This window comes from Gordionus sp. m RMFG-2023, chromosome 4, assembly GCF_954871325.1.
Source record: "Gordionus sp. m RMFG-2023 chromosome 4, tfGorSpeb1-WG-v2, whole genome shotgun sequence".
In the NCBI taxonomy this organism is placed as follows: Eukaryota; Metazoa; Nematomorpha; class Gordioida; order Chordodea; family Parachordodidae; genus Gordionus; species Gordionus sp. m RMFG-2023.
Window position 1 is genome coordinate 30,187,889 of NC_088778.1, and position 18,030 is coordinate 30,205,918.

The 18,030-nt window shown below is 29.2% G+C and overlaps 1 protein-coding gene across 1 annotated transcript; it reads right to left on the reverse strand.

The window, feature by feature from the left end:
* Positions 1-7,558: 7,558 nt before the first annotated feature.
* LOC135928815 (uncharacterized) lies at positions 7,559-13,909 on the reverse strand. Its single transcript, XM_065465279.1, has 6 exons — positions 13,796-13,909; positions 10,954-11,286; positions 10,186-10,473; positions 9,217-9,271; positions 7,815-7,845; positions 7,559-7,780 (listed from the first exon to the last, which is right to left on the reverse strand). Exons 1-6 carry the CDS (start codon positions 13,803-13,805, stop codon positions 7,559-7,561), a joined length of 939 nt encoding a protein of 312 aa, XP_065321351.1. The 5' UTR covers positions 13,806-13,909.
* Between the last annotated feature and the right edge of the window lie 4,121 nt (positions 13,910-18,030).

Consider the following 18,030-nt stretch of genomic DNA (forward strand, 5'->3'; position numbering starts at 1 on the left):
TTTTTTGGGTTAGTAAATTTATAAAAATGGGCGGTATTATTTAAAAAATTGTTCACGAATCCAACAACTATTTTTTTTAAGCTCAAAAATAGATATTAATCAGTTTAAAATCCCTTAAAATAATATTATATTCATTATAATCTAGTATCATATTCCTATAAATCATTTCAATCAAATAAATTTAAAATCCAAATCACACAATCACCCAAACTAGAATGTTAAAAAGGGGCCTTTGCCCTCCTTGAGACATATTATACTACTCTATTGCATCTAGATGTTCAAGTATACACACTCTGGTTCCATTAACCATCAGTATTCCTTCCTCTCCACCACAAATCCCACAATACAATAATTCTGCTATTAATGCTATAAATCAATTACCCCATTATAAAACCATCTTTGCAATTAAAGGTTTCATATCATGATCTCATATAATAAACTCATTTGTAAATAGAAAATCAAAATTATAGAATTATCCCATATAGAAAATTTTAAATTTATTAGTGAAAATGGACTATATAATTATATAGTCCATTTACTAATAAATTAAATTTCATTTTTTGGGATAAAATAAAATAAACATGTTTTAAGACAGTTTTTTATGCATATTCTAAATCCGCTGTCAGTTTTTTCTAGCACGTCAGGTTTTTTATTTATTTTAGGTTAAAGTGGCCAAAAAGGTCATTCTTAGCACTTTTTGAAGATTTATAACTTTGGTTCTAATGATCCCTACAACTAAAAAAATATCTTAATTTTTGCAGCAAACCTTCCTTATTATTATTATACATTATTTTTTCATAAAATCCTTACTCAATTTTTAAACATCCTATATTTTTTTAAATTACCTTTATTTATAAAATCTTTTTTAATATAGCTTACATTTAATATATTTATTTTTTGTGGCTTTCGTTCTCTTCGCTTTATGAAAAATTAAACGCGAATATGAAAAATTAAGCGCGAAAAAAACTAATTCTTATCCTTTCTTCCTATTTGTTATTTGGCATTATTATTTATTGCCCATACTACGGGTTCAAGGTACTCCATTGGAAAATCATATATTTTGATATAAATTGATTAAAAAAACAAATATTCTTATATACATCTAAAAAAGATAAATATTAATAAAAAATATGAAAAAATTACCTCATAAAGAGTACAAATTAAAAAGGTGGGTACAGATATCTGATTTTTGTATAAATTAATCATAAATGCATAAAATATTACTAAATACAACTAAAAAAGATAAATATTACCTTAATTTAATATCTGTACCGACTTTTTTAATTTATAGATTTTGGTTGAATTTTCATGGCATAGAGTACTTTTGAAACATAATTAGAATTAATATATAATCTTGAGCATATTTGAAGCAAAATTATATAAAATTTATCTTCTAAAGTTAATAATTTTGATAGTAATTTAAATTAAAAACCCCCAAAACGAAATTCTTTACCATTTATCTCAAAAAACCAATCGATAAAAAATTAGTAAATTTATAAAAAAATGTAAGTTTAACACTATCACCAATTTTCAGGGATTTTTATTCGATATTAAATACATATATTTAAATTATGAGGGCAATAAGAAAAATATAGATACTTTTAAGCTTATTAGATACATATATTGAAATTATGGGGGCAATAAGAAAAATAGATACTTTTAAGCTTATAAAAATTTGACTTCCTTGATAAATAATTATTCTTCTATAAAACACTGCCTAGACACCATGTCATTTGCCTTTAATACCTTATAAGTTCCTGATTCTGCCAGCAAAAAATCTCTGACACAGCAAATTAAGGATGCAACTTACCCCTTACCCATCAATTACATGTCCATATCTTTTAAACAGATAAAAATAAAAATCACAAAAATGACCTGCTCACAAAGGCCATGCTATTATCTATAAAACTAGATAACCTGAATGTTAAATCCACCATATGTCTGGCAACCTCGACAATAAGCTGGCTCCCTACGATCAAGCAACTTATCAAGCTCTTCTCCTAAAACACCACTCACACGATCTTAAGGACGAAATACCGTCCTACCCCGAAGCTCCTCTAATTGCGGCCACTTATACCATAAGCGACGTTATAAAGGCTATTTATTCTCTCCTTCAAACGCGACTCCTCATCTGGGTTTGATGGGTTTTGCCCAATATTTCTAGAAGATCTAACCATGTGACTTTTTGGTAAAAATTACCCAACTCATCGCTTGCTTACTGGAGGCTTACGACCATCTATTATTCCAATCCTATACGGAGCTAAACTCATCGCTCTCCATAAACCTAATAAAGATATTCGCCCTATCGCTAGGAACCACTTTGCACCGATTAACCGCCAAGCCAGTAATAAGCATAATATTGTTGCAATCACCTGTGCCCGAATTAATTAAGAGTCAACGTAAAAGGTGGATGCGAGGTATCCCTTCATATGACCCTGATGTATTTACAAACAGACTCCAGCAACGATATCCTAGTTAAAGTAGACTTTTCGAACGCCTTTAACTCTCTAAGGCATAGAGCCTTTCTAAATCCAATCCTAATCCTCTTCCCAGAAAACTTACAATTATCTTCGATTGTTATGGTAGTCCTTCGCATTTTCAATTTGGAGACAAATTGATTCCTTCTAGCGATGGAATACAACAAGGTGACCATCTAGGTTTCTTTTTGTTCTGTATGGGCATTAATAGCCTTATACAAGGAATGAATGACCAATGCAAACTTAATCTTTATAATTGGTATATCGAAGATAGTATACTAGGCGGCCCACCGGCTAAAGTTAGGAAAGCAAAATAATAAAATCCAGCGAGAGCAGTTTAGGACTGCGAATTAATCAATACAAATTGCCCTTTTGGGATCATTGACCTTTACCATGATCTTATGTTCAATCATACACCATTTAACACTTTAACTCGAATATCCAGTAGGTAAAGACAAATCCTTTATCAAATTCTTCGCCGATATTTTAAGAGAGATGTCCCTCATGCGAGATACACTATCCCGACTACCAGCCCACCAAACTTTCTTCCTATTGAAGAACTACCTTCTCATCTCAAAAATTTTATATACACTCCGATCGTCACGAATCTTTCAATACGATGTCAAGTCAACCTCGCTGCGCATGAGCTCGAGATTAAAGCCTCACAAAGATATACTCCATCTTAAATTTTGAGACCTATCTTGGTAACAGGCTACCTTAACAACCAAATCCGGCAGCATTGATATAAGATCACCTTCCCTACTTTCCGTTAGTGCGTTCATATCCTCTCGCCTGTCTTGCTAGCCCATCATAAACACACTCATAAAATATCCTGACACCTTGCTTCTGCTGGCAATCGATCCATGAAAGTCTCTCTCAATCAATCCTACCTCATCGGCACTACAAATGGACTGGGATAAGTCTCTAGTTGGCAACTCCATTGCACACCTTAAATCAAGGGGCCAACCCGAAGACCATTTTCTTCTCATTTCCACTTCCGCAGAGAGCGATTATGAATTTTTTGAGGCTTTCCCATTGCGAAACCTTTACCAGCTCCTAAGCAATGATGAACTACATCAAGCTATCACTGTATCCTCTGTCAAACATCGGTTAACTCCAAAGGCCGCTACTCTCTGCACTGCAAGCGCTATAGAGACAGATTTATTAGGTATTCAAAATGCAATGATACTATTGCCAGGGCCTTAAAATCTGCCGGCATCCCATCAACCATCGAACCTACTGGACTTCTTTACAATTCAGATGGTACTGACTGATTGTTCTACCATGATTCCCTAGAAGAGAAGGGAATTCCTAACCTAGAATTTCTCATGCATTGATCTCGTACCAGTGATCTTCATAATCTGAGCCGACTCCCAGTTCCATACCCGGTTCGAAAATTTTTTAATTGTGCCGGGCTTGGGCCTAATTTTTTTTTACAAATTTAGATTATTTTAAAGATATTTATTTGGACAAATATAACAAATCATTTATCCCATTTCCTAGACACCTTGGGAGAGTTTTAATTTTGTTTTTGTTTAAAATTGGAAATTGGTATATTTATTCCTGAAATAACTGATTTAAAGTTTAAGACTATTATAGGTAATTCCTACACTTAATTATATAAAATACCATGATATTTTTATTTTAAAATCACTTTTTTTTTCATTCTTATAAAACTGAATCACACTGTTACTTCTTTATTGTGACAAATCCAATATTAATTAGAAATTAAATATATGGCTATAAAGATGATATTTGATTAATAATCTTTACAATAATTGAAATAAGGATTTTATATCATTTATAAATTCAGTTGGTTTTCTATGTATTTTTTATGTGTATTACACTAATGAGATTGAAGGCTAAGAAAGCTGTTAATATGTAACATAACACTCTTTTCTCTGAACTTTGATTTTTATGTGTGTTTTCTTTGTATGTGGGTATTATGTGATGATAATGAATGAATAGATTTATTTTGAATGACCAACAGATTTGACCTTTAATATAATAGTACAACTTATATTTAGAATATACAAATATGATTTTTTATCATCATCATATTGCTAAAGTTCATCATGATTTTTTTCTGGCCAATAAATTTGCACCAAATTAATCTGCATTCTGTGCAATCTTTTTGATAATTCTGGCCTCTTTTTTTATTTCCCTACAACACTCTATAATAAATTGTAGTATTTTCAATTTTTTATAGATATAATGAATAAAAATGAAATAGTTAAAAAATTACATTCTCAAGAATATAAATTATTTGAAAACAACTCATTGAAGAGCAAAGTCTGGGATTCTTTTAGTATAATAATAGACAATAATAATAAATTGGATATATTCAATAACATGCCAAGACATACTTTCATATTCACAAAAAGTAGGATCATCCCATTTATCAAGGCATAGATGTAAACCAAATCCTGAAATTAAATCATCTTCTTTTTATCCAATTAAAAATGATAAAGCATCATATACAAGTGAAAAAAAGGAAGTTATCAATAGATATGTAGAATTTTGTGCTGTAGATATTCGCCCATTTCAATGTTTAGCTGGTAAAGGCTTTAAACATTTAGCACAATATTTTATTGAAGTTGGTTCAAAGAGGGGTTTGATTGATGTTGAAAATATATTGCCAAGTCTTATAACTATATCAAGGCATATGAATGATATGTCTCAAAATTTGCACAAAAATATATTCCCAGAAGTACAAAATGCTTTAATAAATTCTTTTTGTAGTGCAACAACTGATTTATACACAGATGACTTTAAAAAATACACATATAACATTAACTCTTCACAACATAATTAAATAGAAATTAATAAAACGTGTTTGGTATACTTCTCTTTTTTTTGATCAAGGTAGCAACTTGATAAAGGCTTTAGAACTATATAAACGATTAAACTGTTCTGCTCATATCATTAACACTCTAAGAAATACCTTTTCTCTAAAATATTTGCAAATATCTACACCCCACCCTTATTATAAACCTCATTCTACAATGCCAATCACTAACTAGATATTTTAAACAAAGTGGATATAACAAGAATCTATCAAAGTCACTTTGAAGATGTTGAAATAAGATGGAATTCAAAATTATAAATGTTCAAAAGGATATTTTAGATTCCTTACAGAAATGAAATATGGAATACAAGCTAAATGCTATTGATAAAAGCACATTGAACTCCTAATAATCAGGCAACCAAAGAGCTTGAGAGGCATACAAAGCCTACATCATTTAAGTTTTATTAATTTATAAAAAATTGGCAAATTTACCAGTGTGTAATATTTTATATGATGCACATCAAAATAACAATGAAATTATAAAATTGAAATTAGGAGCTAAAGAATTTATAATATCTAAATGTTAATTAGATATTCTACACAAAATCGCAACATTTTTAATTCTAAAATTCCGCCAATTAAGAATGCTTACTTAAGAAGCACTAAATGTAAAAAATTCTGTTAGAGTATAATGAAAGATTATTCGGAGTATCAACCTATTCCTATATATGATCTGGATAAAGTACTTGACCCTACTTTAAGGAATGCTACCAAAGCTAAAAGTAACATATTTTTTATGAATGTTATCTATATAATATTTTTAGGTACATGTTCAGATCTGGATGAAGTGCAGGCCCCTATTTCGAAGAGTAAAACCAGAGTTACCAGTTATTTATTCTTTATGAAACTTTTTAGCAATATAATATGTTTACGTTTAGCTTCATCCTCATTAATGGATATGTCTTCATGAGAGGACGATACAATGCTTAATAATGAGACTGTTGCTGATGAGGTTAATTTATATTTGGATATTAAGCTTAAGGAGGAGGATATCAATTATGATAATCATATCCTAGATTGGTGGAAGAAGCATTAAAAAATTTTGCCAAAATTAGCAAGATTAGCCAAAACAATTCATGCAATTCCAGCATCAAATGCTTCGAGTGAACTAAATTTCAGCACTATTGGAAGAGTTATCGAAGAGAGAATGACAAATTTAAACAATGAAATTATTGACAATATATTATTTTTATATGATATTTTGAAAATATAAATTAAAATTTTGTTTATATCATTTATTAATATTATATATATACTAAATAAAATATTATATTACCATTAGTAATACTTCAGCATGAGTATTCATACATTAATTTAATGGACTTGGGTTGGGCTGAAATTTTTTTGAAATTTATTATGGGCTTGGGAATTTTTTTAACATTAATAGGCCGGGCCGGGCTTGGGACTAAAAAATTTTTTTACTGCTGGCCTGGGCCGGGCTTGGTCAAAAAATTAAGGCCCATGAAGGTCTCTGCCGTACCACTTACAATACAAATAGAAACGCTTTACTAGACACCGAGACGAATAAACTCGCTAAATATTCGCCATCTCTTCCTGCCAACTACACATTCCTACTACTAATCGCCACGACTCTACTATCGTACGGCTCTCATGCCCTGGCCTTCGCTGGTTTTTCTATCATTATAAAAATAAATAAATTAATAACTAAAATTGCGATAATAATAAAAAACATAACTAATGGCCTCACATCATACCTCCCTCTCTAAAGAAATCGGACCACCCCCTCTCCTCGTCCAGTAAGATATATTCCAGGAAGTAATCTAGGAAACTGAGCTGTTCTCCCTCTTCGGGCCGGGGGACCGTTGCCCGGAATAGCATTCCCTGGGGTTGCTATTGGTGGAATAGTTGAGAGGAGGAAGAAGAAGAAGGGGAAGAAGAAGGATGTAACAGTTGAAGAGAAGAAGAGACGGGAATAACTACATGGCTTAAACTTACTCTTCTTACCGGGAGAGGTGACCGGTTCCTTCTTTTTTCGGACGTCGACGATAACTGTAAGTTGAGGGGCCTGCTCGGCCCCTATCTCGAAAGGGCCTCGTTTCGTGAAATATTTTGATGTCCTCTCCACATAAATATTTGTCTTGATACGAAGCGTCGTTATTACTCGCCGTTTGCCAATTCCAATGGATGGCTAGGGCTAAAACCCTAATCCTTTTAGTCATTACGTCAAGCATCCTAGGATCTGAGTTAACGGACAGTAGCTCCAGTACGTCTGCTATGTGTTTGATCTAGTGCCGGTCACGGTCATTGGCCGGAGTTCTAGCAGATCCTGATTAAGTCCTGCCCAGACTTTGGTGAGCTTGGCGTAACGCTGTTCCGGTGTGAGAGGTGCCTGCGGGACGTCAAGTAAAGGTTGAGGCGGCGGAGTGGGGGCTCTTCTATTCCGTCGTCTCGGTGTCAACGTATGAGACGTAGACGGTGACCTCCAACATTTCCCCTGTTTAATCGAAATGTTGGATATAACCGAATACCTTGGCTTTTATAGCTTTGGAATTCCTAAGGCTTTTATTAATCAAAGTTTTTTATATCGAATAGTAATGAGAAAAATAACAATATTGTAAATATACAGTATTAATTTTGTATTTATGTAAATAAATAAACAGGGATGATTCGTTCTATGTATATATCTATAAATTTTAAATAGGTAATCTTACTTTTAAATTTTAATAACATATCAGCATCAGTAGAATGCTAGAAAGAGAGGGTCACTTTGTCGTAGCAAGAAAAGACACGAGCAAGGTTTTATTGCCTCAACATTCACCCATCTTGAAGATACTGGCAATAAGCAATCAAATTATGGTAGCACTGAAAATCTAGAGCAAGGTAATATTACGTCAATATCCTTAACAGTAAATTTTATACTCTTTTAAATTTTTAAAATATAAACTGATTAAAACTTATCAATAAATTATTATGGGTTTGGGAAAATTTTGTCAAAATTGTTACGGTCTTAAACTTTACTTAGGGTTTTTAAAAAAAATTAAATATGCCTAGCCCACAAATTTTTTTTATTGCGGTCCTAAATTCGGGTTCTGATAATAAAACTAAGACATATATAAATTTATTATTTTGATTATATTTTTAAATTCCTTATGATTTTTTAAAAATTTTTTATTCCAGTTACCATTGAACATTACTGTGTGTTGTTAAATGTTCTATGCTCATGTTGTAAATCAAAAATTTCGTTTCTGAAAAACAATTTGATGGAAAATTTTTAAAAATGCTGCCATAAAGTTAGTGTTTTATTGCCTTCTCTACAATATTCAGGATTTTTTAAAAGATTCACTTTCAAATTTAGACAATCTTCATTATAAAAATTTCTCTCATAATATTCGTTCATACAACAGTTTCTTGGCTTTTGCTTCTATAAGGGCTAAAAATGAAAATTTATTGAATAAAAGTCCATACTGTTTTAGGGTTCATGATCAAATTTACCATCGAACTTCACATTTATATTCTCCTAATGGAGTTTCCCTAATATATACACAAATTATATATTATTGAAACATCTCAGGCCATTGAAAATCGTTTACTTTTTAAAAGAAAATTCAGCCTGTGATATTCATTTATTAAAAAAAAATTTGATATTTTAATTCGTCAAATAAATCCATATGTTATTAGCTTTAAAACACTGAGTGAGGCTGAGGTTCCGAAGAAATGAAAGCTCGGTTAGGAAACCATCCTATATCAAAGGTAAATATGAATTTTTGCCGTGATCGTGCCAATGATAGAAGATTTATTATTCCTATTAATGGTGAAGTAGCAATGATTTTTAATAATTGCTTAAAGGTGCTAATTAATATTTTTTTAAGTGTCTAGAATTTTTTTTCATTATATATATATATCAAATTATTAGAAGTTATCCACCCAAACCCTTCTGTGGAAGGTCTTCGGCCCGATTTTGCCCAGCCTTCTACCAGGTTTATATCTATAGATTAATTAACATATATTTAATTATAATATATATGTATTAGCTAATCAAAATAATATCAAATTTTGAATCTAAGTCACTTTAACAACATGACCAATATAAAATTCTTAAAAAACCGTAATCTAAAAGCTTTTCTCTTTTAGATATTTATATCAAAAATTTAGAAAAATTTACCTCTTTTTAATTTTGAGTTTTTTTGTTCAAAATTAAAAAGGACTAATTTAAAAATGAACATTCAATTCATTAGAAAATAAGCACAATATTTCTATATTAGAAAATTAGCGCCCTTAATCTGAACCGCGTAGTTCGGTAAAACCCCATAAATTGATATTTCTCCTCTTCTAATTTAAATACTAACACTTTGTTGCATACCCAAAGCTAACCGCTAACGTGGTCCACAAATTTAGTATCAGACCTTAGCCTGAAGAGCGTAGTTAAGTAAAAACTAATAGATACTTATTGACTGTTTAGCTCCGCACAGCAGTTCTAAGTATCTGTTTGATTTTACCGAATTTAATGTGTTTGATGTATAATAAAATTAAGCATTTCTCATAATCTACCTATATGCCCTAGATTTCTAACACACAAATTTTAAAATTTGATTACACATTTTGTCTTAAAGAATTTGTATCATACATAGCATGGGAAATTACGAACCCTCACGAATTCTATAACACGTTATGGCATAACTATATATATTACTAAACATTCTAATTTGTCAATTTATTATTTTATACATTTATTTTAAATTTATCACATTATTTGCAAAGATAATTTATCTTTCAGGTTTTCAATTTTTAAAATGTTTTAATAATAGAAAAAAAAAAATATAATATCACTTGTTCATTTAAAAAAAAAGGATATTCTCTTTTCTAATCAGATATTTCGTATTGATAATCAATAAGGATTACAGGCTTTTTCTCTATTCCACCAATCGGATATTTTGTAAGATTTATTGGGGATATCCTTAAGATGCAAATGTTGACAGATTTGGCATAGATATTCATCATCTGGTCTTGGAACTATTTCATATTCTTTTCTCCAAGCGTGATATTTATCGTTAAGCTTGTCATCGGAATCTAATTTCAAAAGATAGTTAGCTAGTTCTTCTAAATTGTTGGAATGAAAATAAGGGTGATTCTTTGGTACCTCTTGATTAATATCTCGAATAGAAGGATCCTTTTGAGAAGATATATTTCCTATTGGTTTGATAAAAAAAATATAATACAGTTCATTATAAAATATAATAATTATTAGAGATGCAAAAAAAACATAATTTATTATTAATTTTTCAAAAATAAAATGAAATAAAATGTTGAGAAAAAACAGAAAAAGCAAGTTAAAATATCATTTCAAACAAAATTTTGTAAAGATTTTCAAAATATAATATTTTTTTAAAATAATTTATATAAAGGTTAATTTTTTCCCCTTAATATCACAAAGTGTAATGTAAAAATATACACTTCCGAGATAAATGGTTTTGTCATTACTAATAATCATTAATAATAAAATAACTAATATTTAGAGGGCAAGAGTGTATAATGAAATACATAATCAATTAACCATTTTAAGGATAAACGTGTTTAAAATGATGCTAAAAATATGTATTTTTAAAAAAGATAAAACCTAAAATGGTTTCGGATAGATCTCTCTACAAATTATGATATATATAATATTACCAACGACTTCGTTCGTTTTCATAGCCAGGGGCGAGGCGATGTAAATAAAAGAAAATGGGGGAGCTATCTTGACATAGTCAGAATATCGAGCCCCAAACACAACGGGTATTGCACCCGCGTAGAGCGCGCGAAACATTTTCTCGGTTATATAATGCTCGCAATTAGCATTTTCGAACGCCAAATAAAATTTATAGCTAGAGATAAAATTCCTCAAACAAACTTCCTTTTCCTTCATAGGCCCGTTATAATTACAGATCCGAAAGCCGTTACCGGAGAACTGTTTTGAACATCTACCATGCACTTCTAGACTACGAGCAGGCCGGGTGTTATTCCCTATAAAAGGAATACAAATAAAAAAAAGGTTCAATGATATATATAATAAGAAAGAGTAAGGTATGTTTTAAAAAATAATAAAAATAAAAATGCCCTTTACTCTCAACTCTTTCCTCACAAAAATATAACTTATCAATCCAAAATAATCCTTTCTAATAATATTAAATAAATACAATTCATCTTTATTCAGCATATATATAACATATAAACACATTAAATCTTCCCCAGTCAATCCCGTCTTCAATATCTCCACTCCAAATCCAAACAAAGAATGTTCTTTTCTAACAACAACCCATGTGATGATCACGTTTCCCTCTATCCCCAAGGAAACTTAATTCTCCTGTCAGAAAATAACTGACATTTTATGTATTATATTAAATTTATTTCTTCTTTTTTAACAGGTACAACACGCCCACCCTCACAAGCCCAGCGTCCCTCTCTCTGTGGTGGTGATGTATCGAATAACCCCTTTGAATTGTATCGAATCTCCCCTTTGAATTGTATCGGGACGCCTTGAAGACGTTCAGAGAATTTATCGAATCGTCTTCCCTTATGATGATTTATAATATAATATCTCCGATACATTTCTATATATAATCGCGAAAACACATATTATAAATAATGACATGTATATTGGGGTATCTGCATTTATAATCTATGGAGCATTAATATGGATAATGTAATATCAGCAAAACATAATAATTCATTCATTTTAAGACATTTGGGAAATAGGAGCTATAATATACATTATTTGGGTATGATTAATGGTAATTAGAATGATTTTACATATAATACTGTACTGTGAACACATGGTCTATGTGTGAAATGCAATTTCAACACATGTAATTGTCCTTCTGTCATATAAACAAAATCAAAGCTACATTTTTATAAATATCCCCTAAAATAGATATAAAAATCCATTTTTAGGTATTAAAAATAATTGTGAAAATTTGCGCGAAAACGACATATGTATAGAAATAAATTTAATATTTTATAGGGAGGAAAAATATATAATATGTAGAAAATACAATATTTTCCATCTAGGAATTACTCAGTATCCTAAGAAAAATATACCATTTCTACCTAACTCTGCCATTACAATTAGCACACATTCACAAAAATGTAGAATGCAAAGTAACAAAAATTAAGAATGTAATGGGCTATATGGTATATATGTAAAGAATTTTTAATATACCCTCACAATATAAAATAATTTGAGTCTTTTCTTTAAAAAAAATGTTCATATAATTAGAAAAAGTGATGTGCTATAAAATTATTACAAAGATAAAAAAAATGGAAAAACTTTCTCCAGTATGCAAACTAAACAATATTCCCACCTCAAGGCATACCCCTCAACATGGGCTGACCTTATCTGTAAAAATATTTTCCCTTCACATCATTGCATACCATAAAAATAATATAATAATTGCAAATAAAACTTTTTATAAAATTTTATAATTTAAAAAAAAAATATATGTATATTAAATATAGAGATTTCATAATTTAAAAAAAATAATTACACCTCATCTAATATATCATATAAATCCATACCCAATATATATATATCAAATTCAGGCACTAAATCAAAATAACTATCCACCTATAACATTATAGATATTATTCTGACTTCATCATACTTCAATTCCTTTAAATTATCATTCATAATTAAATATATCATATGTGTAATTCACATTACATCCTATTTCATAAAAATGGTTACTTACTTCAAAATAAACAACATTAACTCACCCTCAATAGATCACTTAATGATATATCAACCTTAATTAAAACTGAATTACATATACAATATATTAACATTAATTAATAATAAATTATCCCACATGTCCATCCCTTTAAAAACCCAAAATGCATAATTATATAACACATACTTTATTACAAAACTCCATTTCTATATATATTTTCATAAATTTCAAATATTTAATCCTTTCTGTCCTACTGATCTTGAGGTCTTATCTTCCTATGACGGAATACCTATAACACCATTCAACGAGTCTTAAAGCGTACCAAATAATAAGACAATACTTATTGTCAAACATTGGATGTAAAATATACATCTAGACATATAATACCACAAATATTGTTGTCTTAAATGGCCAAAATGAAGACATCTAATACTACAAATATTATTTTCTTAAATGGGCCAAAGTGAATCAAATATCATTAACCAATAATTAATCATTTTATTTTAATTTTCAATCCTAATACTCATTACATACTTTCTATTTTAAGCTTTGTAAGCTAAATATTTAAGATAAAATTATAGAAACCCTTAAACTCACCTCTTAATCTCACTTACCCTTGTATAGTTTTTAGTACTTGCGTTGTGTACCTAAATCCATATGTTGTCGATCCTGGTCACGGCACCATTTTTGAAAAATAATAAAAATAAAAATGCCCTTTTACTCTCAACTCTTTTCTTAAAAAAATATAACTTATCAATCCAAAATAATCCTTTCTAATAATATTAAATAAATATAATAAACATTACTACAATTCATCTTTATTCAGCATATATATAATATATAAACACATTAAATCTTCCCCAGTCAATCCCGTCTTCAATATCTCCACTCTAAATCCAAACAAAGAATGTTCTTTTCTAACAACAACCCATGTGATAATCACGTTTCCCTCTATCCCCAAGGAAACTTAATTCTCCTGTCAGAAAATAACTGACATTTTATGTATTATATTAAATTTATTTCTTCTTTTTTTCAACAGCTACAACAGTATGGTTAGATAATTATTAGTAATTTAAAATCAAAACCCGAGTAGCTAATATTTAGGACATCGTCTAAAAGAAAAACAAAAGAGTTAAATAAAGGAAATTATAAAAGAAACACTTTTAGCGATTTAACAATTTTTTTTTGGTAGTTCGTCATCAAATTTTAAGAAAATCATTAAATACAGAGCCTACAAATTTTTTTTTATTCAACTAGTTGTTAAAATTTTGACAGCCCCGCGTTTGTCGTCTTTTTATATAAAAAATACGATATGATTTCGCGGCTTGTAAACAATGTGCGCCTATGGCTACGTGTTTTGGTGTAAATAAAAATAAAAAAAACTAAATATAGGAAGGAATGAATAAGAAAAAAGAATTAAAATAATATTTTTTTGATCTTAAGTAATTAATCTATATAGTTAGATTAACAATAATGGTAGGAAATTGAGATCTCAAAAAACTCTGACTAGTACAAAGGATAGTAACAACAATAGTTTCTCCTTTAGGACACACCATATAGCTTAACGACAACATCCAAAGATTGGAATATTTACTAATACATATAAATCATCTATTTTTTAAATAATCGCAAAGGTACATTATTATTATTATTGTTATACTATTATTACATGACATTTCAACTTTAACCACTATTCTGTCGACAACTAAACTAACCATTATACTGTCCCCAACGGACCTATTATATCACTACTATACTTATTCCTTTCTTTTTTACTATGTGAGCTGACAATATATACCGGGACATGCGCTATACTAAAACGGTAGATATCATGTAAGGCATCTATGTATTAGTGAAAATACACGAAGCAGGCTTCAATTCCTGGTGAGTAATGTGTACAATTTTAAAATTTATTATTTAAGCTATTAATATTTAATTAGAAAATAAAAAAAATTATAACGTTAATATTTTTTGGCCCAATTCTATTAATAGTGTTACAGCCAGCTCGGGCCTAGGGTCCGGCCCTGCAGGATTCTAGTATATGCATATATAATTAAGATCAATAAATAATTAAATTACTTTTATTTTGGATTGACCTGATATGATTCTGTATTTCTTTGATATATTCTAAAATATATATATTTTTTAAAATGAATATATTCATATTACTCTTTCTTATAAAAGTAAAAAAAAACAAAAAATATTTAATAAAGAAGTAGTCCATTTAAAGGGTGCAATTATGGCATCTCATATTTTATTTTTAAAATGTACAAGACCAGGTGGTCTTACAAATATTCCGTTGTTTAGAGGAAAACATATTATTTGAAATTTTATCTGTGCCTCATAGTTCTCCTCCAACCCAAGCATTGACTATGAGCCAGTAAGTCTAAAATCAGAAAGATGTCACAACTTGGGATTTTCATTTTACTTCAATATTTATGAGTACTTAGGTCCAGTAGACTATAATGTTTTTAAAATTTTAGTAAATTATTTTCTCAAATCAGTGGGGATGATGAATCCTCTTTTAAAATTTAAAAATCAGCTCAAATATTTGTTTTCTGAAGTTTCCTTGGAACTTAATTATGGACTTTTAATCCTTTACATTATCATTTTTAAAATATCTTATTGAATAGTATAATATGGACTTTTAATCCTTTACATTATCATTTTTAAAATATCTTATTGAATAGTATAATATATTAAATTTTTTTTTAAAAACGTCCAAAAAAATAATATTCGAATGATTAAGTTAACTTATATCTACCTTAGCTTAGTGTAATAAATGCTTTTATAAATCTATAAAATTAATATCATAAAACTAGATAATGTATATAAATAGTTTATATTTGCAGCATTTGTTGTTTTGCAATTTATTTAAAAACCATATTTGAAATCCATAGGTATTTGCAGGTTATCTAAGCATTTGTAAATTAGTATAGAGTCTGCTATTCTAACACAGCTCCAACCACATAATTATCCTTCGTAATTTATTTTTACATTTTTCACCTTTATTAATTTTTATCTTAGAAAAAGTTAATTATATACTATTACCTTTTGAAACACATTATATCAGCTGCTATTCAAATAAAGTAACCAATGACCGTTAAAAAAAATACGACTTGTACACCAAAAAACTGATCTTGATTTACCATATCAATTAACTCAATTTACATATGATCAAATAGATTCAAAGGTGAATGAATCATTCAGCGCAATCAAAATTAAAAATCCTACTTTAAGGGACTGTACAGAAAATTTATATATAATAAAAGAAAAGAAAATAACTTCAAAAAAAAAATAAAATAAATAAACTTACCGAGTCGGTGATTAAATGAAGCACAATTGCTCATAACACTGATAGCCAATTTTTTTTTGTTTTTCGAATACACTTTATAATTGACGGAATGTTTGTGAGTCGATTTTTTGATATCGATTCCCAGATAAGCATAATATGGTTTATAGATATCAGATTGTGGCAAATATGTAATTGTCCAGTTGAAAACATAATCGTATTTGTCTAGTTGGTAAGGTAACTCCGGTTCATTTGAGCATGTGAGAATAGGGGATTCCTATCATTTTTTTAAAAAAAATAAATATTATAAATAAATAATCATAAAAAATTTGATACATCTATTTTATATATAAATAAATTGACGTTACACTGTCATGATCATCAACCAAAGTCAAGTTAATTTATGTTTTCCTGTCACATATAGAATATCATATTTAAATTTTAAGAGAATAATCAATGTGTCACGTTATATAGCGACAATCAATCAATGTCATGTCATATATTAATCATTTATAAAAAAAATTAAGTTTAGCAGATAATAAGACTGTATTTTTTTTTTAATTAATAAAATGTAACGATTATTATTTTACCATAACCATATAAACATTTTAAAGGTCTACTAGGTTATAAATATGGGAGTGATGGACTCAAAGCAAAAATAAAGATTAGAACTTCAGACATCTGTAGGCTTTTGCCTCGATCCCAAGCTGAAAAAAATATTTTTAGGTTAATTATTTTTTCTGACAGGTTACTTAGTTAGGGAAGTTGGGAAATGTACTATTAACTTCTATTTAAAAAAGAATGTTTAATAAAATTTAAACGCTGTCTAAAAAAAATGGTGTATAAATGAAATTAATTCGTGTAGATATTTAGGGAAGGGACTCCTTTTCTATTTATACATTTGTTTAATATATCGCCCAAGCAATTTTTTAACAACAGAAAAATATTACAAGCTAGTATAATAAGACCTATCAGAAAAGTGAGAAAAATTTACGATCCAATGACTTTACGATAATAGTTAGTCATACAGCTTTTTAGTGTTTGTGGTGCGTTCACAGTTAACGCTAATTTTCGGAGAAATTTACAAAATATGATATAATTTTTGATTATTTCGCCTCGAATTCGCGTTAACGATGAATGTAGGGTTTAGAGTGCTCCACTTAAATATAAATATATATTTTTTAAATTTAATTTTATATCCTCATTTGTTTTTTTAAAAAATATTTTTAATTCAATAGTGCATACATCCTATTTTAAAATAAAGTATCAAGTTTAAAAAAAAAAATCTCAATAAATAAATTTTGAGAAAGTTTAAACTAGAGGTTTTCAAATGGCAAGATTTTCAGGCCCGGCCCTGCTGCTATTTGGTTTCTGCCCGGCCAAGCCAAATTTGACCAGGCTCGTTTCCATTTTTTTTAACTATAATTATCCGGCCCGCGCCAGATTTTTTGAATATAACTAACCCAAAATATATGTATAGTTACAAAATAAACAACTATTTATAATATTGGGGAGTACTTAAATTGGAAACGCTAAACTTCATGGATTATCACTTTTATCAAATATCAGAATTCATCAATGATCATCCAACCCAATAACTTTTTTGCTCGCTCTGGCCCAAATAAATTTTTCAAGATTTTACCTAGCCCTGCCCGGCACAAACCTTTAATTTAAACCATATTTTTTTTAAATCCGACAAATCTTCTTACATAAATTAATATGATTATATGACATTTATAAAATTAGAGG